This window comes from Rhinolophus sinicus, linkage group LG02, assembly GCF_036562045.2.
Source record: "Rhinolophus sinicus isolate RSC01 linkage group LG02, ASM3656204v1, whole genome shotgun sequence".
Classification (NCBI taxonomy): domain Eukaryota; kingdom Metazoa; phylum Chordata; class Mammalia; order Chiroptera; family Rhinolophidae; genus Rhinolophus; species Rhinolophus sinicus.
The window spans coordinates 15,508,859-15,534,595 of record NC_133752.1 but is presented as its reverse complement, the minus strand read 5'-3'; the positions used below and the strand labels follow the sequence as shown (position 1 = coordinate 15,534,595).

At 39.4% G+C, this 25,737-nt stretch overlaps 1 protein-coding gene across 9 annotated transcripts in view; it reads left to right on the top strand.

The window, feature by feature from the left end:
* PPARGC1A (PPARG coactivator 1 alpha) overlaps nucleotides 1-25,737 on the top strand; it is a 627,593-nt gene that overhangs the window by 521,227 nt on the left and 80,629 nt on the right. For 3 of the 9 annotated variants that reach the window (XM_074321853.1, XM_074321847.1, XM_019743879.2), the window contains one exon: nucleotides 13,480-13,659. In XM_074321853.1, coding sequence (XP_074177954.1) covers nucleotides 13,480-13,659 — 180 coding nt within the window. Of the gene's footprint in view, nucleotides 1-8,217; nucleotides 8,388-9,262; nucleotides 9,397-9,459; nucleotides 9,479-13,479; nucleotides 13,660-13,973; nucleotides 14,065-25,737 lie in introns of those variants that run through there. The other 6 variants (XM_074321883.1, XM_074321881.1, XM_019743878.2 and 3 more) reach the window with 6 other exon arrangements.

The window sequence follows — 25,737 nt, the reverse complement described above, 5'->3', positions numbered from 1 at the left end:
TATGTCTCCAAGCTGGGTGATATTAGATGGCTCTGAAGCAATGATGTACCTCCTGCTAAACAGAGTTGCATGTACAAAGAAAACAACTTGAAGAGGAAAACTCTGTAACTCCCAGTGATATATCAGCAGTCTGTCCTGTGATATGGCTTGGTTTAATACAGTTGCTAATAATGCCATGATAAAATATTTTAGGCATATGACCATCTTTCCTCTCTCCACACCCGACAGTAATAGCTCAAATGATTCCCCTCAAATTAAAAAGAGGTCAGGTCTCCTTTTGCCAACTATAATGAGCTTTTTATTGAAGGGGAGGGGAATGTTATGGCGGTGGGGAGCAAAATGCTTACTTTAAGTTCTTCTTTACCTAGATGTTATAGACCTTATTCCTATTGACAAAACCCTGAAGTTAGGAGCCATCCACTCTTCCTAATCTTCTCTATCTGAGTAATACCAATTCTTTCTTGTTGTAAAAACCAAATCACATGTGAGTAGATTAATTTCATCCATATGCAGGCATCAGTAAATAGTCACAATCACATCGGTTGCACATGTATGTTTTTCACCCTTATTGTGCAAGCAGGGGATTGGTCTTACACCTGGCCTGTGCCACTTAATAAAATTAATGATAAACAAGATGAATGCTTGCTTTTTCTCTGGGGCAACTACCTGGGCTTTGTAAGAAACCTGCGTGTAGATGCCTGTCTTCTCACACCGATATGTGTGGTTGAAAGGATTCTATTTCATGAGTTCTCATGTGATCTTTTTTTCTGGAATGGTTAGGAAGTTAAATATGCTTATGGCATGGAAACTGATGGATCTGTATTCTTTCAGCAAAGTTGAGCACCCGTTAGCTTGCTTGTACCTCCTCCCTGATTTCCAGTGCCTTTTGTACAATGAAACCTTTGGATTCACCCTGCACAAAGACATCTTCCCAAGTGGCCCGTCTCTGTCAAGGCAGACACATCATTGCATTTGAGAGTTGGCAGGGATCTTAGGTATAATTGAATCTGGCCATCTCCTTCGATAGATAAGGAAACTGAGGCTCAGAATCATTAAATGAGCTGCCCAAAGTTGAATTGTGGGCTAGTGACACATCTGAATGAGGACCCATGTTCTTTCTATCATCCTTTTCCTTCCATTTGGGGCTAAATCAAGATCTACAAAGTCACTCTGCTTATCAGATAGACTTGAGCCTATGTAATCACTTTAAATCTCATGAGCTTGGCCTTGGTTCTAGCCTCATTATCCCTCTTCTCACAAAAATTCTTGACGGTCAAAATAATGGTCACCCAAGCGTATAGGAAGAGTGATTTCAGGAAAGGCCCATGAAACTGCGAGAACGCTCACTTGAATAGGCTAATGGTGAAGCTTTTATGCCTGTGGACATAGTCAGCCTTTCATGGGCAAAGAGGGTGGGTTACCGTTCAGGTGCTACTGGGGGGCCCAGAAGGTGCTTCTCGCCCAAGAACAGGGCTCCAGTGTGACAGTATTTACACAGGTTGCTCCACATTTAGCAACAGACTGTGTTCCAGAAGTTCACTCGCAAGTTCACTGGCTTGAAACTTGGACCGCCTTTCCCTTATCTAGTCAATTTCAGTTGTCTCGGGTCGGAGCCACATTTCAAACCTCTCTTCCCTTCAGCTTTCTCCGACTGCCTTTCCATTTCCCCAGTCGATGAAATCTCTTCTTGAGAAATTTTCTTAATAATTTAATCATGCCATTCTTAAAGCATTTACTGTTCCCCCCCCACACCCCTCTTGGCAAGTGGTGTTCAAATCTGTTAGGTACTAGAAGGGAAGAAAAAAAAAATAGGACTAACAAATAGATGCTTTTGTATAAATAAATGAAATCCCCTAACCCTACCAAGGATAATTACATTTTCTTTCAAATGTAAAGTTTATTTAACTCAGTTGATGACATTTCAAGACGAGAAAGTGCAGACAGTAGTGGCGTCTGGGGGTCAGTGGTGTAGGCCTACCTCTAAGCTAATAGTAGTTGATACCTTCCCTCTGCCTATAATTCAGGGCTCAGAAGGGTTCTAAAGTGCCCATAGGGACGTCCCCCAGGGTTGCTCCTGAGCCTTGCATCCTGAGTGGAGTAGCTGACAGACTTGCAGTGATACAGAAATGGCTGCCTTTTAAGTACATGAAGAATATTTGAGACTTATATCGAATGTCAGGGGCTCTATCGATTTTGCTACATTCCCCATATGTTAAGAAGGCATAGCTATAAGTCTGAATCTCTATATGTCTTTTAAAAATGAATAATTCTTCTTCTTCTGAATATCAAAGTTATATAAATTTATCCTAGAAAATTTAAAAATGACAGAAAGGCACATAGATACACAAAGAAAATGTAAAAAACACTTATAATGTCATCAGCCACTATTAACACCTTGTTATATAGTTTCCTTGTCCTCCTTCCTCTTCTTTCTTCCTCAGTGTATATATTTGTATGTGCATTTGTTGTGATTATAATTTTTACAAACGTAATTTTAAACCTTAATATATTTTGAACATTTTCTCATTATGCTATTATATATATTTTACAATAGTTTTAATGATATCATTGAATATATAATGAATATATGTTTATGAAGAAATATACTGCTCTAGAATTTATTTAACGAGGCCATTACCGTTGGACATTTAAACTGCTTTCAAGTTTTCAGCAATGTAAATAACTGTAGCATTTCAGTAATGTAAATAATGTAGCATTGACTCACACCAACAGTCTTTCCACATATCCCTTTGTTAGTTCCTTAAGATGAATTTCTAGAAGTAGAATTTCTGGGTTGATGGAGATGCCCGTTTTAAACATATTTGATAAATACCATCTGCTGCTACTCTAGAAAAATGTGTGTCCATTTATAATCGTACCAGTAGCATTTAACATCTATTTTTGATTGAGCTGCTAAATGTGAGGGTCAGTCTTGGAAGTAGTCTTCTGGGTTGAGGAATTTTCTTCAAAAATCCTGTGTCTATTTGGGCTAGTGAATGGAAAGTTCGATTTTATATAAGTCATTACAAAATTTAGCTTAGACCGTAAGCTAATTGCTTCCTAAGATGTGAGTTTATTTTCTTTCTACATCACATTTTTAGGATATACATATAAGCTCTGTTAGAGTAAAATTCAGATATCAAAGCATTGGAAAAATTTACAACAACAACAAAAAAAGCAAACTAACCAAAACTCTTCCAAAGCTTGTCTGGTGGGATTTAAGAAAAACAAACAAACAAAAACAAAAACAAAAAACTTCATTTACTTAAGTCTTTCACTTTGAGACTAGTTAGAAAACACAATTTTCTCCCCTAAAATCAAGAAAAATTCATCTCATTAGGACTCAAGCTCTAGAAATAAGTACCAGAGGGAACTGTTTGACTAACAAATATTATTTCCAATTTAATAATTTGTGTGCCTCAGTTTTCTCTGGCCCTCACTGATTTCAGTTAGGGGATAACATATCTTTCTTAGTAAGTAAACTGTTACGTTATTGAGATTCAGTAGCACTTTAAATTTTTGAATAGTACCAAATTGAATAAAATAGGATGTGCTTTTTTTTCAGTTTCAGTAAAGAAACATTGCTAAATAATCCTATTAAACATTTCTTGTCTAAATAATCAATAACTCACTGCATTATAGGTGAATTAACCTGAAATAATTAAGGTAAATGAAAATGTCTGTAGATGCACAAATACAGCAGTTAAGCATCAGACAAAATCAGATTTTAACCATCCTTTTTTAATCTCTCATCTGTGGGCCTAATAAGCATACTTTTTGCTTTATGCTTAGATTAGTCCAATTGACTGCAACTCGGATTAATTTTCACGTTATTTTTTTGTTTTAATGTGAAAAATGCCAAAAGCAGATTTTGAGATCCACGTTAAAATACAGGCTAACTCAGTCAGTTGCACAGAGCTGGTCTGCAGAAGGTTTTACCGGAGATGAGAGATTTGTTACTGAGATTGTCTATCACCTCTAGTTTATGAAAAATAAATAAATAAATGGATGCTAGGAGGCATGAAAACTATCCACTAACTCTCCTCTACTTGTTTCCCCAAAGGCGCTTTTGTGTAAAATAAGATTTGATTTTAGAGTGGTCATAGGCTAGAGGTTTTTGTTAATAGCTTACCTTGTTACCCACTCTTGTGCCCTGCACAGCCTCAGATTCAAACACGTCCCAGAGGCTCAGAGTCTGTGCTCAGAAACTGACTTGGAGAATCAGGATCCATTAGCTCCTCTAGATATTAAAACAAGCACTTGGATGACTATTAGTAATGATTAACTTTAGAAAAATTAGCAATTCTGGGAGGACCCCTTTCTTTCCTGGAAGAATGCTCGAGACAGGCAGTATTCCCAGGAATGTTGATTTCCAGTTACATAAAGTTTCCTCAGGGGGTCTTTGCTATGCTTTTGATTGGGGAATGAGTATTATTTTTATGTATGAAACTTTGCTTCTTCCTATAAGGGCTTTCAGGAGTCTGTAGGCTCTTTTTATTTGCTCTCAAACCCCTCACTCTTATTTTCCTTTGTTGTAAATGGGTACACAGACAATCTTCATTGCATAGTTTGGAGGATTAAATTGATTGAAATGTGGCATATTGGATGCTGATTTTAATGTCTAGCTTATGCAAGTTCTGCTGTATCCGTTTTCTTCTCTGCTTTTCTTCCTTGAAAAGTTTTAGCATTAAACTTATTCTAGTATTGTTTATTGTAAGCTTATTAAAAGGGGCAAAGATATTTATACTAATAGCTCTTTATTTCTGAGTTCTCACCTGTGTACACTTATGACATAAAAATCAATTGTCTTTCTTATTGTCTGCTTGGGTATCTGAATCGTGGGTATTTGAGTTTGATTATGTTAAAGTTTTAGAAGTGGACAGTTGTCTGAAATATGTATGGTGGGAAACCCTTTTGTGTTTGGCAGGAGGAGGGGAGGAAGGCTAAATGTTACATATACTTGGTCAAATATTTTTGTTGTACAATTAAATTATTCTTTTGAAGGTTTATTTTCTCTCGTCATTAACTCTAAGGATAGACTCTACTGCCGCCACCAATGTAGGAGCTTCGGGGAATGTTAACTGAACCACTGAAGGGAGAAATTCCATCAGGGAGGAATCTAGGCTCTGTGTAGATATGGAACCTTATGGGCCCTCAACAGATGTTAATAAATACCTTCTTCTATTGTTGAGACAAAATGGGGTTGATTCGGGTGTGAATTGTAATGGTTAGTGAAAGGACCTTGTACCTAAAAAGGGTGTGTTTTAAGGAGAAGAATAATCTGGGTATTGAGCGAAGGAACATTTTTTTTTTTCCATATCAAATTATTCTCTATTTTCAAAGGTTGTCATTCCCCCTAAAATTGTGAATTCCCTTGTGTTCATGTCATATGCCTTCTTGGCAATCCTTGCAATACATTGCTGTGGACACAGTTAGGTTTCAATAGATCCTTGTTGATTGAAACTAAACGTTTGGAAATCTTGGAGGCAGAGTTGACGAAGGGGTGAAAGGAGGGTTGCAGGGAGGGAGAGAAACAGTCAAGACAGACACAGAATTAAATATAGAAACTGCCTGGGAAGCCAGAAAAGAGCAAGGTTGGTGAGCAACTAACAATTTATGTTCTCCTGAGAAAAGAAAAACACTGGACAGAAGAGAAATTTTAATCTGAAGAGCTAATTAAACAAATTATAAGACTTCTAAAACATTCTGCACCTTAAAATTGTAAATTTGATACTTTAAAAAAAATAGTGGAAAGTACTCTAATTTGTCCACAAAAACCTATTTATATTTTAATTTGTACAGTAGTAGAAATTTGAGGGAAAATATACTATGCTGTAGTTTATAAATCACTTCAATGTTTTGATTGCTAACTAACCCTCTTTGTGATGGTGAGAAAAACAAAACAAAACAAAACAAAACAACATATAAAACCACCTCTGGTTTCAGTGGATGTGCTGATTTGATTAACAACAAGTGGAATTAGGTGGCAAAAAGACAAACAAGAAAACCCCAACAACACAACACGAGCAGTTTAAAATATCAAAAATAATACAAAATGTTCCAGTGTAAAGAACTTCTCTAAAAGGTGTGAACAGGATTAAAAACAAACAAACAACAAACAAACAAAAACGTGTAATGGATGCCTAGCATTCGAGCACAATGAAAAATATCAGAATATCACGACACAAGGATCATGTGATAATAATGAATAAACATCAACCCTTCTTGGTCAAGTGACCAATATTATTTCACAGTTGACTGTGCTGAGGGGAGAGCCAATGACCTTTTCCCTGAATTTTAATAATTTACTGTAGTTTTACATTAAATCAGAATATAATTTCAAAGAAAATTAGTGTTTCTTTGTGGAGAGTGCAGAGTAATGCCACTGATTACAGGCATAAAAGTCTTCCTGAGGTTGTATCTTCCTGTTCTTGCTTGATTTAGAAAATTAAAACTACAGTAATTTTCCACTATTTGTAAGAAGGAAAATGAGCCAGTGACATGTATCCAGCTAATTTAAAATGTCAAAGCTTTGGCTATCTTTTTATCTTCAATAATGACAAACTGTCAATTTTATCACATTAGTCAGGAATTTACTAGCAACTTGTTGCAGATACCAGAGTAGACAAATCTCTTATAATATATGTAGTCTGAAAGAAGAAGCAACCTGGTATTTTTGTTTTCTGGGTTTTTTTTTTTTCCTGTTGTTAGTTTTTCTTTCTCTCCCTTTAATATTTGAGCAACTTTATAGTTGAAATATGTGTTAGAGCAAATTTCCATTTTTTCCTTTACAAGGAGAGGAACAGCAGAGAACAATTAAATTAACCTTAGTAAAAGAGGAGTTTAAGTTGATAGTGGTTTAAAAATTATTTTTAGATACCCGGGGAATTTTTTCAGATAAGTTATTAAGCAAAATAATTGAGCTGATTTTAAAAGTATATTGGGCTTAAAATTTTATAAAAGCATATATGCATGAATATATATGTTTGAATATATATGAATATATATGAACACACACACACACACACACACACACACACACACACGTACATTTCCCTGGAACTTGGAAGGGTTAAGTAAGAGCCCTGTAGTGTTATGGTGTTTCTTGGTGGTATCTAGTATCTCGAGTTTGTTATGTATTCAATATGTAGTGTCATCATAAAACAGTTGCACCTGCATTAACCCTCATTGTCTCAGGGTAGAAGCTGGAAAAAAAAATTTAAAAAGCTCAAGAAATGAATATTTCTGCTAATAGCACGTTGGTATTTTTCCCTCACTCCACGGACATTCTTGATCTGGAACACAAACTGCACAACCCAGGGCATTAGGGTTGGAATCCAGTGTTTATTCAAAAAGACACCCTAAGGCAGTTAGAGAGGAAATGTTACATGTATGAAAAAAAGGCAGCTGGGAACCTAAGCTGATCTGAGCACAGCAGCAGCAACTGTATTTACTAACACTTGTTTTCTGGGAGCCTATGAGAGAAATGGAAATAATTAGAAGGGACCTGAAAGGATGGTATTTTGTTTCTTGTTCTCCTTTTATGGAGCAAAGCTAAGTGCAGTGACACTTCAGGAGCTGGTGTTCCCTATTGCCAAGGGGACAGCCGATTTCTGGGTGGAGGAGTTTGTTTATATCTTCACAAATGCAGGTTGTTTTGTTGATAAAACAAGCAAAAACAAAACAAAACAAAAACCATGCCCCATTCTCTGCTTTCAAACACTTCTCCCAATTAGAAAATGTCTCATAAAAATGCATCATGTGATAAGCTCTTGCTTTAGTCCAAACCTAGCTAGAGCCCACTTGGAGGTCTTTAAAATTCTAGTCCTTAGGGAGTACACATTTTAGCTAAGAATATAGTAACTCTGTCGTGAAACAGGGAGATTTGCCACTTGCTTGTTTTGGAAGGAAAATAAATTAAAAAAAGATTGCAGGGGATTTTAGTTATTATATGGCCAGGGCTCCGTTTAGAGTCTGTGGCATTCAAAGCTGGATTTAATCACAGCATGATGCTCAAAGCCTCCAAAAGTCCAAGTGTTTCCTTTCTTTCTTTCTTTCCGTTTTCTTTTTTTTTTTTTTTGAGCGTTACTTCACTGAGGCAGAGGGCTGCCTTTGAGTGACGTCACGAGTTTGAGCAGCAAGCTGCACAGGAGAAGGGAGGCTGGGTGAGTGACAGCCCAGCCTACTTTTTAATAGCTTTGTCATGTGACTGGGGACTGTAGTAAGACAGGTGCCTTCAGTTCACTCTCAGTAAGGGGCTGGTTGCCTGCATGAGTGTGTGCTCTGTGTCACTGTGGATTGGACTTGAAAAAGCTTGACTGGCGTCATTCAGGAGCTGGATGGCGTGGGACATGTGCAACCAGGACTCTGTATGGAGTGACATCGAGGTGAGCTGGGGCTGGGCTCGGCATTGCAGCCAGGACTGAAGCTTCCCTCCAGATTCAATTATTCCTGTAAAGGGGGAAGGGCTTGGGCGAGGAGAGGAGGTAGAAAAGTAGCCCGGGCAGGAAAGGAATCTTAATCTTATCTTAACTCCAATAAGTTTGCTATTTTAAGGTGGCTTTGAGATGCCTTGAGCAAATCAAAGCTTAGCTGCTGTCATCTGTATCTGTTGCAGTTGGAAACTCTTTCCATGTGCCTTTGGCTCTGTTTCTACTCATATGCAATATTTATGCTCTAAGATATTGATATGAATCAGAAGCTGAAGTCTTTCCAGTGGTGTTTAGTGGCCTGGTTGGAAAAATGCCATCTCTATTTATAATAAGATGAAGATAAAAATATTAAAATGGATGTGCTCAAATAAAGTCAGTTTTTATTCTAGTCTAGTATGTTTTTTTTTGTTTGTTTTTTTTCCTGTGTTTGTGTTCATTAGACAGAGAACTCACAAAATCCTAAATAATCCTGCTGGGCTCTTTTAGATTGCTTTTCCTACAGAACACAAAACAACGAAGCTGATTCCTTTAAAACTCCTCTATGTGGTTGAAAGATTTGGCCAGCAAATAGAAAGAAAATATATATCTATATGCCTTACAGTGCAAGGTTTTCCATTAGCGTCAGTGGCAGGGAAGCCAATGGTTAAATCTCGCTGTACCACGGAGAGCTGCCTGAAGCCGGAGAGAGAATAGAGTTTATGCAGGACTGTGTGTGGAGCTGCTCGCTGCTTGTGTAAAAATAGACGGCAATACATCAATCCCACAGTCTCTGCTGGCTACAATTCATACCGGGGGAAAAAAGCAAGCCGTTTGCTCCTAATCTCTGGAGTCTCCAGTGGCTAGCTGGGGGACGAGGAGCTAGCATGTTTGCATTCTGCACACTGCAATGCTCTCGGAAAGTTTGGGCAACTTGGGAAACAAGTGAAACTTTCTGTGGACGCTGGTGAGATGGACCCGAATTGAAGTGCGTGGGGGATCTGAGCTGCTAACAATGAACCTGGCAAAGGACTGCGAGGGCTTCCTCTGGGTAGCTGGGGGCACATAGGGTAAGGGGGAGGATTGAGTGCTACACGTGATTTGATTAAATAAGATGTCCATGAGGTGCAGAGATACACATCTAAAGTGAAAATAATTTGGCCAAGGCCGGCTGCGAGTGCATTTTTCCTATCTAGCCAGGCATGCCCTGGATTCTTAACTCTTTGCTGGGTTTGCAAATGTTGGCTCAGTTTGCCCTGTCTTGCCTTGGCAGATTGTATTTGCGGATTGTAATTGTTCTTGTTTTGATTTCTCGGTAAAACGGAATAGATATGGATAATTCATAATATGTAGCTGTTATGAGTCAGGGTTATAAGTGGCTTCAAAGTCCTAATTGTCTTCGAGTAGCTGGTGTGTCCTATGGGTGGTTGTCTGGATGGCACTGTGGGTCTCAGCTGCTGTAGTTTCATTTTTCTATCATGTATTATTCCTGATGCTGCTAGGAGTTGATTGAGGAACTAGATCTTATGGAAACATGACAGATTTATTTTAATCATTGGAATTCCTTGCAGTCATTTTCAAATAAGCATCAGAACCACTTAGAACAGAGGCCTTTTTATTTTTGTCTTAAGGAGGTGAGGTCTCGGGCTAATTGTCCAGCCCGAGATTGAGCTGTCGGTTGGCTGAGACTGGCCCGTGGTTTCTCTGTTGCATGGTAGGCAGCAAGCTGCTAGAAGCCCTGACTTCGCGGCGGCAGCTCTGGGAATCACCACCGCCAGTCTAAAATATTACGAGCAGCAGGTAGCGTAGGCAGCTTTCATTTTTTTGAATCATTAATGTTTGCTGTCATCCTAAAACGTATTATGCCCTTTTGCACATAATGACAGGACAGCACATTGGTTAATAAAGGCTGGTATCACTATAGCTACTCAGAGTCCCCCGTGTTTCACAGTTTAATGATGGTGATGTACAGTAAGGTTACTTAGATTGATAGGGACGACTCACATGACATACACCCCGCTAAGACGGCCATTCTTAACTGCCCCCCACCCCCACTCGCTTTCCTGTCTTGACTAATTTTTTTTTAAGAAGATGCTTTTTTTTTTTTTGCATTAATATAATTAATGTGGCCAAGTCCACTCTTTCTTCTCTCTCTCTTTAAAATTTACCATCAATGGCACAAAAACCTCCAAAAGGTTAATGGAGAATTATACTTAATTATAATGATTCATTATCATCAGTGCAGTTAAGCTAATTTATTGTCTGCTCCTTAACTAAGAGAAAAGTCTGTTGGGGTGAAATAGCATACAATAATTATCCTTTTGTGTTTAGTGACTGCTGTATCCTTTTAAATCTTATTATAAAATTAAGGCTCTGGTTGTGAAATAGCTGTCATAGTTGCAAAGAAGCCGGAGAATGTGGGTCTGTAACGGCCATAAAGCACACCTGTTACAGATGTATAGGGAAGCAGTAAATATCAGCATGGCAGATGAGGACACATACATGGCCTGGCCTGCTAAGTCTGGCATCGTCCAAAGGCCAAATATAAATGAATATCAGGGACACTTGCTACCAGTAATGTGTTTTAGATTAGCAGGATAATGCCATATTCAGAAGCACTGGTTTTATTAGCATGTCAGCATTGGAAACAGCACATGCACATTTTCAACCATAACAGAGGAGCAAAAAGGAGAGAGAAAGAGAGAGAAAGGAAAACGAACAGGTGAATTACAGCACAGTAAAATACACACACACAAAAGCTCCGATCTTTGCAATGGTTTTCAAAAGTTACTTTAAAACATGTATTTAGGAAAAGTTAAAGGATTTGGAACTAGCCACGCCGAGAGAGGGCAGTTAAGAGAGAGACAGCAGGGAGTTGGTCACTGGTGGGTAGTCAGCATTCCAAACCACGGTTTCTAAGTTATGCTTTGCACAGCAGAGACTTCAGGCAGATGTAGAGATCTGCAGTTTTCTAACTTTTATTTTTGTTGTTGCTTTTGTTATTTATCCTTTTTTTAAAGGACTATCCCCCAGTGAAATCCTCGTGTTTTTTGCACCACTGATAAAGTTATCCCCTTATCTCTGAATTGGGTGCGTGGTGGAAGTTAACACGGTGTGTTTGTGCTTGGAGGGTAAGCAGTGTGGACAAGTTGGAGACTGGGAAGCGTTACACCCAAAACAAAACGTGAACCTTGTGCCAGCATAAAATCTCTTCGGCCGGCCTCCTCTTCCTTACAAACCTAGTCAAGTATACGGATCTGTAACTGGGCTAGCTCAGATAATAAAAAGGGAAAGACCAATAAAAATGATAAGCGAAGAGTTTAGATGGAGAGGATTGCCCGTTCTTTGCATTGCATCTGTGCCTGCCCACTGGGCTCTCATTGGGGCCTGGTGGTCTGAGGGAAGAACTGCAGGGATTTTCAGGCTCCTCCCAGCCTCCCCTTACCAACTGCTGACTCCTAGCCAGGACCTACTTCCCAGTGTGGTGCCTAGGGTCACGCTGCCGCATATGACCCGTGTAATACAGCCTGCCAGCGATGACAGGGGTGCTGGAGAACAATATCCACAGAAAACTTATTTTATTCAAAATCTAAATGTCAAGCAGCATACTCGGTTTTATGCCCAACGGCTGCCTGGATGTGAACAAGCCACAGTATCTCTCCTGATTCTGGAAGGGCCATGCAGGTGCCACTTCAGAATGTGCGCCCGCTGATTTAGATACCTTGGCGCGCAGGTGGATGAAGTCCTGTGTCTCTGACCTCACCAGACCCTGTGGTAGGAAGTTTCTGCGGGGTTCTTCACAGTATGCAGTGAGGAGTCAGCAGTCAGACAGCCAGATCAAGGATAGAGGACCACATTTTTGGTAAGGGGGTCCACTTTCCTCAAAAAGCCACACTGTTTCAGAGTTCAAAGACCACCTGTTGCCTTCAAGGAGGTGAAAGATAATGCCAGTCTGTGATGGCCTTAGTGACAAGCAGCTCAGTCGCAGTAGAGGGTATTTTAAACCTCTCAGTATATTGAAATCATTTTTAAAACGCCAAAGAAAAGTAGTTCCTTCGAATTCACTTATAACATAGTTTAGTAATACATAAATGATGAAAAAATATAGCTGTGGTATGCTATAGTGGTTTTTCTTTCTAGACCCCAGGTGGTCTCTCTCTCTCTCTCACACACACACACACAAATAAACACAAACCACGCGCCAGAATAAAATCTCTTCGGCCCAGCCTCCTCTTACTTACAAACCTAGTCATGTATACAAATCTGTAACTGGGCTAATTCGGATACACACACACACACACACACACACACACACACACACACACAAGACTTGCATGTTACATATAGTGAAAGATATAAAAATCATTTAGAAAAAATATGATTTTTGTCCTTTATCATTTTGACCTACGTTGAGATGAAGTTCAGAAGTTCATGAAGTCAAGTAAAAGATTTAAATAACAATTCAAGAGAACCATGGACAAGTTAAAGGACTTTGCCTCATTAGTTGCTAAATGAATTATATGGATTATAATGGTTAAAATGAGCATAAGTGGAGAAAGTTTACCTAGTAAAGTTCTTATGTTCTGTTTTCCATTTAGCAGTTGTTTATTTTGTCTGTTATGTGTGATGGTAATTCCAAAGTAAAATCAAATTTATATCCCTCCCTCAAAGGGATTATGTTCTTAAGGGTAGAGGGAAATTTTGCGTATAGTTAACCAGAAAACAATTTGAAACTCAGTGGGTGCTAACTATCAAAGAGGTACAAACAAATCCAGTTGATTTCTAACTGGAAGAATCAGAGAAGGCTCATGGAAACATGACATTTACCATGGATCTGGAGGTAGAATTTGGGATCAAATGGATCAGGCAAAGTATCCTTTGGGAGCAAAGTAAGTTAAGGAATTTAGGATTTTTTTCTGGTGACTAAAACCCTGGAAACCAGCTTTGGTGATACCGTTGAATTAACCAGGCTTAATTCCTATCACATGCTATTGCAGTTTAATACATTCCTGAAGTTAATGACAGGTTTTTTTTTTTTTTTTTTCCTTTTCCTTTTCCCTGCCTCCTGCAGTGTGCTGCTTTGGTTGGTGAAGACCAGCCTCTTTGCCCAGATCTTCCTGAACTTGACCTTTCTGAACTAGACGTGAACGACTTGGATACAGATAGTTTTCTGGGTGGACTCAAGTGGTGCAGTGACCAATCAGAAATAATATCCAATCAGTACAACAATGAGCCTTCAAACATATTTGAGGTAAGGACACCCGTTGGTAAAAATTAATTTCTCATTGAACTTGGCTTGGGCTGGACTAACATGATTATTGGCCTGAAAGCATAATGGGTTCTTACTTTGCTGTCCTCAAAAGACTTTTTATCACAGTTAGGCGCTTCCTATTTTGTGAAAAACACTGTTTGGAAAACAAATGGATTTTTTTTTTTTTTTAGAATTAAGGGGCTAAGGACCCACAACAGAGTGCGTTAAACTGTGTTGAAATACTAAGGGATTGTGAAAGAGTTAGTGACAAGGAAGAACAAAAGTCTAAACCTGTTTATCCCTATTTCCCACAGAAAATGGTGCCTAATATAAATTAATGTAAAAGAAGCCATTTCTTTTTAACCAAGGGGTTCGATGTCCACCTTTATTTGTTTTACACAGTAGGTGAGCAATTTATTATTATTGTTATTATTATTATATTTTGATCCATACCTCTCATTTCTATATATCATGAAAACTTCAAACCCAACTACTCCAATACTTACTTATAAACTAGTAAAAAATTATTTCTCTTTCAGTAGTGAGAATTATCTCTCAGGCTCTACACTGATATAAGCCTATCCTATAATAAACAATATTAATCTATTCCTATCAAACTGTTATTTTGAGGGGGGGAAGTTGTTTCTCACATGATCAGTACTCATTTACTCAAAAATAAATGTTTTCTTAGCGGACAAACACTAAGTGAGTATTCTGGGAAGTGAATTAAATAAAGGTTGCCAAATCAACCTAGTTTTCAGTATAAAAACCACCAGTACCACCATCATCATGTAACATTTTACACCTACTATGTGCCAGACTCCCGTACAAAGCACTTTAAATGTATTTTTCTATCCACCAGCAGAGACATTTCTTATACTTCAATGTTATTTGGTTGAAATTTCAAGTCATTAAGAAAGCCAATTTGATAATGTTTATTGAGTTTTCCCAGCACCCAGCACAAGAAAACAACTGAATAAATGTTTATTGAGTCATTAAGAAAACTAATTTTACAATATTTACTGAGTGTTTCTGGCAACCAGCACATAGAAGGTGTTGAATAGTGATATATATTCACTATGATGAGTATAGTAACGTTAATCCCAATAATAGTAATAACAAAATAGCCAACATTTTGGAAGACTTGTGCTTTATGTATATCATTTCACTCATCCGTCAACACAACCTACTGTTTAGGTACTAGTATTTCCATTCCATTTTTACATATGCAGATAGTGAGCCTCAGAGAGGTTAAGTGATTTTCCTCAAGTCACACAGCTAACAAATAAAGACCTGGGATTTGAACCGACAATGTATCTGACTTTCAAAGTCGATATCATTGATAAAAATAGAGTAACGGTGAATTTGGGTGACAGCCATCCTTTACAAAGACATATCAAGCTTCTCCTTTGCTCAATATATTTAAAAATAGAACAGAATCTTTTTTCTTTCAGTGTTGGTTGACATGGAAGCAGGGATAGCTGGTCAGCTGGGGTGGCTGTAGGTTCTGCCGACGGCTGAGGTTTTATAATACGTCTGGAGCATTATGTGGGTCTTAGGGGAGTGCTTAAGGTAGTGGAGGTAGGGCTGGGGAGAAGGAAGACGGTGGAGGAAATGCTGAAGGTTTGTGGTTAGTTATACTTTCTCAGGCTTCTCAGCCGGGTCTTAGAAAGTTCATGTGAGGACTTGGCTGGTTAGAACTGGTAAATTGAACATTCCTCATTCCGTACACTTGTCAGGTTACAGGCCCATTTTAAGTCATGCTGCATTAAATAAACAGTACTTTTGAAAATGTCCATCTCTATAGACCTCTTATCTAAAGATCGGCTATTCCATATTGGATGAATGCCATGCGTTTTGCAGGTGATGGTTAGGGAATAAATAAAAGGTGGGGAGAGATGGCATGGTAGCCAGTCTCGCCCTGGTGGACTGATTTCAAAAGAGACAGCTTTCTCCATGAGCTGGTATCTCCACGTTTCATGCTGCAGCACCTACGTGAGGTAATTCTGATTTATACCTTTGGAGACTAGTTCAGCAACTAGTTAGTTATCTGTAGATGCTTAATCTCCACAAACACCCCTTTTTGTTTCCCTGTATAACTCTCTACTACTGATCGAATTGTTTTCAATGCTCTAAAATACAAGGTTCATTTATTTTAATCTTTCATTAAGTCATTTTAAGCCAGTGGTTCTCAACCGAAGGCAGTTTTGCTCCCCAGGGGACATTTAGCAATGTCTGGAGATAGGTTTTATTGCTAGGTTTGGGGCAGAGGGATACTACTGGCATTTAGTGAGTGGAGAGCAGGGATGCTGTTAAATATCCTATACCACCCAGGACAGCTTCCCACCACAAAGACCTCTTTGGCCCCATGTGACAAAGGTGTTAAGGTTGAGAATTCGATATTAAGAAAAATGAAAACAAACAAACAAACAAAAAACCAGTCACCTTTATAAAACACTAAAGATGTATTGGTCAGATTTCTGAGAGAAAATACAGGTAAGTTATAGGATATGAAGAATCATAAGCCACATAAAATTATCGAGATGCTCCAGGCCTCGGGGTTGATATGTCAGGAATTCTCTTAGTGACAGACAGCAAAAGTAACTGTTTAGATAAATCCCCATCACAGTTTTCTCTGATGTCACAAAACCCATTCTTCTTTGTCGATGCAAAGGGTAAGGCCATATGTGTCAACACTGTTACAAACAGCAGCAGCTCCCTCAGTATTTGCATACAGTCAAGATGCCTCTACTCTTTGCCCTCTAGTGCTCAATTCAGACACCTTTCTCTCTAACAGGAAAAAAATAAACAAATAAATGAAGTGTGTTTTGAGCACCTTAGGTGGAACTCTAAAAGGGTGACTTCCCCCGTGAACAGAAAGTCCGTAGGCAACAAAACAACCCTGGAATGGCCACAGTTTTGTGTTGCTTCTACCAAAGCTGCATGTTCATGGTCATTCCCCAGAGCCTATGCCTTTAATCCTTCACAGCGGACTTCAACCTGTGTTCACGTTCTTCCAGTCTCAAAACCCTGCCTCATCACATTTGTGAAGGCCTTGTACTTGAGCAAGCCAAACAGTCACGGTCTCTGCCACCTCTGATCTGCCAATAACAAGCATTATCTACCTCAGATTCCCAGAATAAAATAAGGCACCGATGGTTAAACCCTTCTCCCTGACTCACTGATGACCCCGCTGGAAATGGGCCACGTGATTTCTGAATTCTAATCAAAGCAGAAAGAAAAGGGAGTATTTACAGCTACAGATAGCTGAGCAGGCCATTAAAACGCTGGGAGTAAATAGAAATTCCTTCCTTTTGCCTCTTCCATACGTTTGAATCTAAGTTTAACTTTTATGTAACTTTAGAAGGAAAAAAAATGAAACCGAATGTCGCAGTTTCGGAAAGAGTGAATTCCTAAGCGGGGACAAGGTGTGCCAACACACAGTTGTACACGCTGGTTGAGTAACTGGACACACACACACACAGCGATTTCTGCTTGCACAACCTATGTTTGGATGTGTAAATGCAGGGGATCAGGTATGATTCAGAAGCCACTTAGGAAAACAGGACACCAGTCCTATAGGTATGGCCTCCAGTGAGTCTGATCCATGTGTCAGGAAAACAGGATACTGTCCCCGGACTGGCTAGTAGCAAGATTTATGTTTTAGAATATTGCAACATAACTTCCTTCCCTGTGTTGCCTTTGTGCTTTGTTTGAAGGAGGAGAATAAAGGACTGTTTTTACAGCATGGCAGTGTGTAAAGATGGGTGGCACGGGGTTAGTTGAAATTGCACGTTGCCCCTCCTGAGTCACCGTGGGCCACTTTATCCCTGCCATAGTTTAACATCTGCTTTAATGGGCATCTTTCATTCATTCATTCGTCTGTTACTTAAGCATGCAGCTACTCAGGGTTCTTTAGAACATGGCGAATAAGAATGTAGTTGTCTCTAGGTCAGTTTTCATAATATGTTCTGAAGCCTGCTTTTGCTAATGGGGAGAGAAGAGTTCACAGCTGTAGCAAATACTCACATTGGGTAATTACTCGAACTCTCAGTAAGGTCTGATACTGTGAACTTTTATAGGAGAAAAGGAGGGGGGAAGCAGTATCCTGTTATCTGTCTGTGAGGTATCTTACTGTATGCTACCAAGGGAATGGTGGTGAGTTTTCAAGAAAAGTTGATCATTCTGATGATAATATAGATTTTACATTTCTTCTCTTGACTTTGAGTTCTATTTTTTTTTTTTTTCTAGAGGGGGCATATATTTTGTACTTATCAAAAAATTAAAGAAACAATCTTAGCTATTCAGTGGTCTGTGCACGTTTTGGGATCCAGGGATCTGCTTGTTTTATTTACTGAAGTTTGCCTAGACATTTTCTTAAAGAAACAGAGGAAAGTAAGTGCGCAATAAATATCTGCAGCGTAATGAATGAGTTGACCATCATGTATTTATGGATGGTGTGGACTGCATTAGCTAATGCGACGACTACATAGAAAGCACAAAAGTTCTGTTTCCTAAAGAAAGCAGTTGGGGAGGCTAAATGAAGTAATATGAAAACAATTAGTGAACAATGCAAGACTGTGTGTGTGTGTGTGTTCATACATATCAGCAACTGCAAAACAAAGTAAGACTGTATGTTCATGTATGCATAGGGTTATTTATATATTTTGCATATATATTAGCAACTAGGAAACATTGCAAGACTGCGTGTATGCATATATACTGTGTGTGTGTGTGTGTGTGTGTGTGTATTTGTATGTATCCTAGCTAAGCAGGGAATCAGCAAGAATAATGTCACCGAAGTTGATAAGAGAATAAGAGTGAAGTGGTTTTATAGCGGGAGTGAGGAAGTGAGGAGCTTGGTTTGCTCAAAGTAAAATACATGGTAACGGGAACACCGGGGTAGTAGTAAATTTGGATTTAGGGTGGGTACAAAATTATCGCTTGCCATGAGAACCCAGTTAGAAGTGTTTCGAGTTTACATGGTAAAAATTAGGTGTCATTAGAGATTTTTTTAAGCAGCAGGGCGCTGTAATGGGGATGGTATTTAGGAGTGACAATTCTGATAGCTGTAAGAACTATGGACAAGCAGAAAGCAGGGGAAATTCGACAGCAGGCCCGGCCACATTCTAAACCCTATGGGATGCAGGTGCAGGGAAGGGACAAGGTGACAGCAGAAGGGATGGTGAACAGGGGAGTCCAGGGGACTTGAAACACCTTGAAGGAAAATTCCGTCAGCCCTGATGAATATGAGGTCGGTTAGAGAGGGAAGTGGCAAACATGCTAATTTACAAATGTTCCAAAGAGAATCCGAACTTCATGGATAACTTCCTGGTTACCTTTCTGCTCACCTTTCAGAGCTGAAGTACTTCTTAGACTTCCGAGTCATTTTACAAAGGGGCTCTCCATCTCCCCGCTGCCTTAGAGGCAGAACATGTTTAACCCAATGCACAAATGTACATGGTGTCTGCCTTTCCTCACTTGTCTCCTTGGAGGAAATTCTGCAGCCTTCCATGGTAATGAATGCCTGCTTCTGACTGTGCCTGTGGTCAGGCAGACTTTTCTATGAATGGCAAACCTCTTGGAATTTTAACAAAACAAACAGAGGAAGAAAAAAAATGTGAGTAAAAACCATCTCACCTTAATTTAATCGTCAGGAGAATAAATCCTCCTTTGTTGTAGTGGAGAGAACGGAATTAATTTACAATAACTGCTTTTTCAAGATTTCTGGAGTTTCCAATTTGCAATCAATCAATGTTTGTCATTTAAATTAAATTTACGGCCCACCACCAGATTTTTGCCACACTTGGTAATGACACTTATGGAGAACATAGACTTCAAGTAGGAAAATAATAGCCATTTAAGTGGGGAGATAATTGGCTGTAACATAAGAACATTGAAGAATGTTGAAACTCATGGAGACTTATGGGGTATTTTAAAAATTTATGTTGTACTTATCTTTGCATTTGTAGTCTACCACAAAATTCCAAATCCTGGGTATAAATCAGTTAAATCATGGAGAGTCACAAATCAGGAAGCAACAATCTGACCCAGCCTTTGCACTGCTTCAGTTTCAATGTCTGTTGTCGGGTTATCTTGCAACGTCCAAACAGTGTGTGTGTGTGTGTGTGTGTGTGTGTGTGTGTGTGTGTGTGTGAGTTCATCTGCACACCTGAGTTAAAGACTGTTTTAGACTTCTTGGCTTGATAACATCTGCCTTATCTTGGGAACATCTGGTGTATCACCCTATTTCTTCTCCGCCATTATGCTGACCACTGGAAAAATATGGTTCAGGAGTTCTGACCCACGGGGCTATGTTTGTTGGCATCAATCCCTACAAATAAATTCCAAGTCACAGGATGCTGGTTACATGACCGTCTTTCACAAATTCCAACTTTCCCGGTGGTTGCTTTTGTGAATATAGGTTGTTGGCTGCTGTTTTTCATGGAAGGCCATCAGTTCTTACCCATTTGCAATTGGAAAAGGGAGAATCTATGTTTACTGAGGTCCAATGATTGCAAAACATACCATTTTGTGTTTTGGGGCCTAGCTAGAGGCCAACTCTTTTATTTCAGATATTCTGGGCACCTCAAGAAGTAAGTAAGCAATTATATGGGCCTATCTTAGGCTTTCCCCACCGCCTGGACTCTCAAGTGGGTCCTTTAAATAAAATTTACTCCATGTGGATATCTTTGAAGCCAGAAAAGTGGAGACCCACATTTTCAAGGAGGAAAACTTTGAGAGGAAAAAGTGGTTCTTTGTCTCTTGCGTATACCTCAGAGATATTAGTCTAGGTTAAAGTAATCAAGACTCAGGATGCTGCATGGGACAAACTGTCTGTTTGTATAGTAACTATGTGTGCTTGTGCAGGAACCTTATACATATGCTGTGTCTGTTTGTCCACGTCCCCTAACTATATATGCAATGTCGTCGAAACACAGCCCAGCAGATGGCTCACCTCTGAATGAGATCAACACACAAAGCAGATTAAAAAGATGAACATTAAAGAGCGTCTTCAAATTGTTTTCACTGCTCTCTACCCCAGACTTTGTGTTTTTTACAAGGTTAATTTGTCCCTGTGATTATGTGCCTATTCTTTTAGCAGTGAAAACTTTTATTGTGGGTTTTATAAAACGAATTGTGGGTGACGTAAAACCATTTTGTAAGGATCATTTTTTTCCTTCCTCTTTAACCTCTCAGGTTACTTGCAAGACTGTGTGCGCTGAGGTATATAGTTTGAAAGCAAAGCTGGGTACTGTGTTTTACTGTAGCCTGCCAAAGATGCTGAATTGCAAGCAGCTAGAATGAGAACAAGGGAAAATGGGAAGAGACATACACAGTGAAATACACATTCATATTCTTGACCAGGGCAAAATTTTACGAAGACAAATGACTTCTTATTCATTATACCATTTGTCCCAAAATGACGATAGGAGATACGTTTATGCCTTTTCGCTTCCAAAATAATATCATAATTTGCATAGTTTCAGATTCTGAACACTAATACTTTATACACCTGCCCATCTCTATTACTACTGCAAGTTATTTATTCAAGGTTTACAGCAGGATGGATTAATGAATTACCAGGTCTTGCCTACAATGATTTGGCCTGACTTCTAAACAACTACCTTTTCTTTTCTTTTCCTTTTCTTTTTTCTTTTCTTTTCTTTTCTTTTCTTTTCTTTTCTTTTCTTTTCTTTTCTTTTCTTTTCTTTTCTTTTCTTTTCTTTCCTTTTCCTTTCCTTTTCCTTTCCTTTCTTTTCCTTTCCCTTCCCTTCCCTTCCCTTCCCTTCCTCTTTTTCCTTTTTGGCCGGTCTGATGATTGGTATTAATGGGCTCTGGAGACCAAGCCACCTATGGAGTTCCCCCCCGCCCCCCAGAAGCAGCTTTGTTAAGTATTTCTCCTACTTTTTCATCTCTCCCAAACTGCTCAGAGGCAGTCAGTTCAAGGAGCTATGAGCAGGCTGGGAGGGCAGTGAGGAGGGAGGAGTCTCAGTCACCAAATACTTGGTGGCCAATGCCCTTCCCTGTGCCACATCAGCATGATTTCTCAGAGCCCTTCAGCACAATCGAGTTTAGAGTGGGTTCCTCACAGAAGAGGCAGAGCTGGAGCTCTGAACTTGGAAGGAAAGCCTCAGAGCTATTTGCAAAGTGCTGGTGCTTAGTGAATACTAAATTACATTTAGGAAATAGTCTACTGCTACCAGTTATACTTCATTTTTATTCTTGACACAGACACCTAAATCAGAGAACAGTAACATTTCAGAGATTATAGAAGCAGTTTGGGTATGTTCCAACACTATAATAGGATCAGAATTTTAAGGCCTTTTGTATTATTACCAATAGTCACTTAGTTTCTACTGCAGTGTACTTTGTAGGGAATTACAGCTTTTACTAAAAAGATTAAAATGCTATTATGCAAATGATTGCAGTATGTTATTATGTTTACAAATTAACATCCATGGCTCAACACACAAATTAACTAACTATTTTATCTATGTTATTAAGGATTTAATAAAGTAACTGTTAATAAAAATGGGTAGCTTGGAACACTTAACAGGAAACAATTGTGATTTAACACAGAACTTGAGCATTGCGTTTAATGTTCTAGGTGATATAGTGGTAAAATAAAGTTGAGCAAAGCCCATAGAGGGACTGGGGCTGTGGGAACTACAGAGCTGCCTGTCTGAGCTGCTGGTGACCAGGAACTCAATAGCTTCAGGCTCTAATGTACAGTGGGCAGCATATCAACAAATCTAAGCAAAGCACACACAGCATCTTCTATTAATAAATAGTTCATTGAAATGCTAATTGCCCTCCCTGACATATTTGATATGTTGCATACACACAGAGACTAGTTACATTATTCTAAAACGGAGCTGAGAGCACATTTTGCTGGGCCGAGTGGGATGTAGCTGCAGAATATCGCCGTGTGATAAAAGAGGAGAAGACAAGTTTCAGACTAAGATGGCTTTACAAACAGGCTGCAGATTGCTATTCCTGGCTGTTCATAAGAGATCGTAAAAGCGAGGAGATAAGCACCGCCAAGGTCCCTGAGAAATGAATGTACGTGATTATGTTATCTTGTAGGTTGGATTTATGAGACAGACCAACAACACCTTCACTTCGGTCCAACAGGAAAAGTAGGAAGAAATGCAGAGTTTTGGATAGCAAATTTTGTTAGAGTGGCGAAGTTCCCAAACACTCGAATTAAAAGGTTTCAAAAGATATCCTGGATTCTGGTCACTGAATCCTATGCTAGATCTCAAAACAAGAGCAAGGGGTAACCATTAATTATTAAGTAATAAAGGGTACCAGTGGTCTAATATTCAGCAAACAAACAGAAAAAGGAAACAAAAGAAATACTAGAAAATCCTGGAACTACTTAATGTATATTTCAAATGTTTTTTATTTATGTTTCTGAATAGTCAAATGAAGATATAGAAGACTTCTATGTAAATGACAGCCTTTTTAGGTCTGCCTCATCAGGACAAGTAACTTGAGCTTCTTAGCAGGACTTTCTGGGTGTACTTAAGCAACACATGGGCAGGGAAGCAACCCCAAACTTGGCCAAGGTTTGTGTCTTTGCCCACAATACAAGCAATTTATTTTGTTCCGAATCACACCTCTGTGGTTGGAAAACTACATATGCAAATTTTTTGATATCTAGCTTTAGCAAGGTGCCTGGTTCCTTCATATCCTCCTCCATTTGGATAAATTGTGTTCTTTTCCACATTTGTCCTTGTGGAAGCGAACACTCGCGCGTTGGTAGAAGCTTGCTAAAAGAAAGGAAAGGAGGGGGAAAGGAGAGGAGGAAACAACCTGACCAAATACTGTTGCAGGGACAGCTCATGAGTTGATGGGTTGTGGCCTTGTCCTGTTCCCAGGCACCTGATCGAGAAAGTGGTACAATCCTGTTTTGCACGCATTCCAGAACTCTTGCCAATGTTCACCTGACATGACCAAGGTTTAACGTACTTGCAGTAACTTTACGCAGCTCAGTGGCAATGTGTGCCTTTGTGTGGCATACACATTCACCTTCCTTTTCTTTAAGGGAAAAAAAAAAAAAGTGATACTTGCCACAGAAGGGTGGTAAAATAATTAGTCCGGTAGACAAATGTCTTGGCCCATGTTTAAACAGAGCTTTAAGGACACAGTGTTCCCACCAGTCACATCTAAATACAAACCGGTGTCAGCTGCCATGCAGACTAAAATGTAATAGCTTGCTTTCACATAGGTCATCGTCAATCCATTTTGGTCGCAGTCACACTGCACATCTGTTTCTGCACGCTGCAGCTTCTTAAGGTGGCATTTGGACTTCATAAGAGCACAGACAACCAAGCTATAAATTGCCACTGCTGGAGTTATTTTGAATAAGTGTATACTGTTTCATATTTATAATGGTGAGACTTCATAATATTCACAGTGAATATATAACACCGATCAGTTCAACAAGCATGAAATTGTATGTTGTCAACTTGTCACATAAATAGAGTCATATTCTGGCTTGCGATAATGTTGAACTAACATTTTTTCCCCCAGAATTGTCGAGAGGGTCACAATAACGCAGCAAGGTAGCACTTCCTTTGGGTAGATAAACCGTCAGGGCTATTGTGAAGTTGATATTAGTCTTGATGAGTTCCTTTTCTTCCCTCTCTCCAAAGCGTTTGCTTTTCTTGGGTGAATGCTAATTGGCTAATCTGGTGTGTTTCTTCTGTCATCCAATGGTATCATTTTCAGCCAGTGCTAAAAGCCCTTTTTGGGGGTTGAGTATGTGAGTAGCTGTTTTTGTTCTCCTTTAAAACAAATTTTTTTTGGTGTCTGCCTCCCCCCCCCCACCATTCTTGTAGCACAAATCAGTGCTAATTGTCATGAAATTCTCTAACTATACTCTGGAAAGCTCTTTTATTGCATTTGCACCCCAGTTAATTCTAAATTCATTACCAGAGCACTATTAAATGATAGCCTAACATTTTGGGCAAACTTTCCCACGATAGAGAATTTAGAGAGATACAGACAAGAAATGATTGAACTAAATGTGCCATTTGCTGAAAAGAAAAAGGAGGACACGTGAAAGGTACTCACCAGTAGCTAGGGAGCGCCTGCAGAGAGCAGTTTCCACAGTGACTGATACTTCTGCACCAGAGGCTTGGGTAGAAACTGATGTCAAGTTCTTTTCCGCTTTTGAGAAATTCTTAAATGTGTTCCATCCTCCCCGTTTTCCTTCCAATGGCCTAAAAACAGGAAGTGTTGAAGTCTCTATCTGCAGTCATGTTGCCTGACCTGGTTAAGTTGCTAACTGGGAGACCTCAGGACAGGGCTATAGAATGCAAATAGTACCGGGGATGATTACTAACACTGGCCCTTTCATCCCGGGTCACTTGTCATATGGGTGGTCACATTTTCTGGTCACAAATAACTTGGCCAGCCAAAGCTCTTGGTTTCCACCTTTGGCATGTTTTCACATTTCTTCATGCTTCTGAAAAAGTTCCTCTATTTTCTCACTGATTCATGTACCCATTCATCAAAAAAAATAAAAAATAAAAAATAATGACTGTCACCAGTGAGCGTGCTCATCTGCTTGTCAGTGTCTGGGGACGCAGTGGTTAGGAGTTGACACAGTCTGTGGCTCCATGAAGCTCATGGTTAGTGTGGAAGTCAGGCCTTTAAAATCAAGTGAGATAAGCGGTTTGCCAGACGGAGCAGAGCAGGAGCTTTCTCCACCTGCCTCTTATCCTGGTCATCACTGGCAGATCAATTCTGCCCTTCTCTGGATTTGGTGCCCTTAGCATCTTCAGCAATGGTTTCACCTTGAAGTGGAGTTTCTCTGGATACCATTTCTCTTACCTATCGGGACCTTCTGTGCCAAACCAAGAGCCTCAGGCATAGGGTCCAACAAATGCAGGGGTGTGGGACAGAGTGTTTGACATTGAGAGACCGTGTCCTACACACAGTGTATTGATGAAAACAGCAGTTTGCTCATTGCAACTGCTGAGGGAAGACAAGAGAACACCAGTCTGAGGGAAGAGAGCAAGGCTGTCAGCCACAAGTTCTTCAAGCGGCGTGCAAGGTGGACAG